At 70.2% G+C, this 2,136-nt stretch overlaps 1 protein-coding gene across 1 annotated transcript in view; it reads right to left on the bottom strand.

Moving 5' to 3' along the window:
- OLFML2A (olfactomedin like 2A) overlaps window positions 1-2,136 on the bottom strand; it is a 13,557-nt gene that overhangs the window by 3,362 nt on the left and 8,059 nt on the right. The window contains 3 exon segments of the mRNA XM_019541128.1: window positions 34-219; window positions 612-719; window positions 1,463-1,891. Of these exon segments, the coding sequence (XP_019396673.1) occupies window positions 34-219; window positions 612-719; window positions 1,463-1,891 (723 nt within the window).

Raw genomic sequence — 2,136 nt, 5'->3', positions numbered from 1 at the left:
GGCGGGGCCGCGACGGCGATGCTGGGGCCTTACCTGGGCCTTGCTCTCGGGGACGGCCGCGGCGTCCTTCTGCAGCAGCTGGTAGCCCAGGTTGGAGATCTCCTTCTTGATGCTGACCATGATGTCGGAGTAGTTCTCGTAGCGCTTCATCTGGTCCGTCAGGCGCAGGACGCTCTCCTTCATGAAGTCGCTCTCCCTGCTCAGGTTGGTCTTGATGCTCTGTGTGGGGGCAGGCGACAGGGCGTCAGGCGGCGTCTCCATCCGCCCGAGGCGCAGACTGAAGACAGCCTCTGTGCCGGGGCTGGAGCTGAGGGGGCTGCGAGGCCTGTGCTTGTGTCGCCCCCACGTCCACCAGGCCTGCTGACCCCGTGCAGCAGGGGCGGTTCATAGCAGGCTCGGGTGTCCTGCATGGATGGACGCGCTGCCCCGGCTCGGAGGGGTCAGGAGCGAGTTCTCTCCCCCAGGGGCTCGGGGGACCCTCGGTCACTGGCTGGAGGGAGCGGAGGAAGGATGTTCCCAGCCTCTTGCCCTGCCTTGTGCCACGCCGGTCTCAGCGTCTGCACCCGGTCCCTGGGCAGCGCAGGGGCGGTGGGTCTCGCGGCCGCTCTTACCTCCTCCAGCGTGTTCATCTGCGACACGACCTTGTTGATGTAGGAGTGCACCTTCATCAAGTCCATGCTGTACAGCGTTCCCTCCAGCAGGTCAACCATGGACTGCAGCTGGGAAAGGGAAAGTGCTGGGGCTCAGTCCCGGGGACGGGGCAGCCGCGCTGCACGCGGGGCCCCGGAGGGAGGGCAGCTCGTGCGTGGGGCGGCCGGACCCCGCGGGTCCAATGCAGCAGGGTTGCATCAGCAGCGCAAGCACTGCGCGGGCAGCAGCCGGAGCACCTCTGCCCGGGCACCGGGCCTGTCTCGGTGAACGGTGCCCGCTGCGCGGGGCCAAGGGCAGCTGTCTGCCCTCGGGCTCCCTGCCCTGGCCCCCGCGGTCGGGTCAGCCCTCTGGATGCGCTGCCATCGAGGGCGGCACAGCTGTGTGGAAAGAGTGAGCCGGGCACACACGGCCTATTGTTGGCGGGTGACATTTAGCCGGCAGAAGCTGCTCTCTGTCACACGCACGAGGCCTGGCAGGCATTGCCCCGGGGCTGGTGGGGGAGGCCCGCGGCCGCAGCACAGATCTGCTCTTGTCGGGGAGCGCGGGAACCTGCCGGGCCCCGGCTCTCCCTGCCCCCCGACGCCACGGCCCCCGGCTGCGGGTGGGCTCGCACGGCACGGCACGGCACCCGGGGAAGGGCCCTTTGTGCGGTGGCTGTGGGGGTCCCCACACAGGGCAGGGCAGCCAGGCTCGTCCTGTGCAACACCCCTGCTCTGCCCTGTCCCCACCTGCGGTCCGGAGCCGGCTGGCCGGCCTGGCCGGGCGTGAGCCGCGCTGCACGGCCAGGCGACGGCCCCGGGGCCCCGGGTACCTTGAAGAGCTCTGGCGCCTGCTTCTTCAGCTTCTCCATCTTCCACTCGTTCTCGCAGGGGTTGAGGGAGGAGGGGGGCGCGGCGCAGGAGCAGCGGCAGTCGGCGCCCGAGCTCACCGTCTCCACCGTGTAGAAGTCCTCTACCCGCATGCTGCCCTCCTTGATGCGGCTGCAGGCGTCCTTGCTGAGAGGCCGCAGGATGCACTTGCACCGGCAGTCCGAGCCCTCCGACGTCATGCGCACCTGCTCGGTGTCGCCGAACACCTGGGCGGGCGACAGCAGCCGCGGCCAGCGGGGAGTTAGCCGGCCCCGGAGCCCCCGCGCCCCCGAGCCCGGGTCTGGGGCCCCCGTCTCCGCAGGGCGGCCCCTGGGCTGCGCCGCGCACAGCCGGTCCGGGCCACTGCTGGCTGCTGTGGACAACCTCTCTGCCTGCGGGGCGCACAAACCCCTGCGCTACAGCAGCAAGCGCTGCAGGGCGGGCGAGTAGGGAGCGGGGACTCAAAGCCCTGCCCTGAGTTGTCTGCAACGGGGCAACAGAAAGGGGCAAGGTGTCTCGGGGGAGGAGAAAGGGCAGGACTGGGACACGGTCAGGCCGGGCAAGCAGCTCCAGCGCACAGGCCTTCGCGTGCGAGCCTGAGCCTGCTTCTGCGTCACGGGGCGGAGAGAAGTCCCCG

Source organism: Crocodylus porosus, unplaced genomic scaffold (assembly GCF_001723895.1).
Source record: "Crocodylus porosus isolate Cpor-Errol unplaced genomic scaffold, CroPor_comp1, whole genome shotgun sequence".
Taxonomy (NCBI): Eukaryota; Metazoa; Chordata; order Crocodylia; family Crocodylidae; genus Crocodylus; species Crocodylus porosus.
The sequence above is the reverse complement of the archived record's forward strand: the minus strand, read 5'-3'. Positions and strand labels throughout refer to the sequence as shown.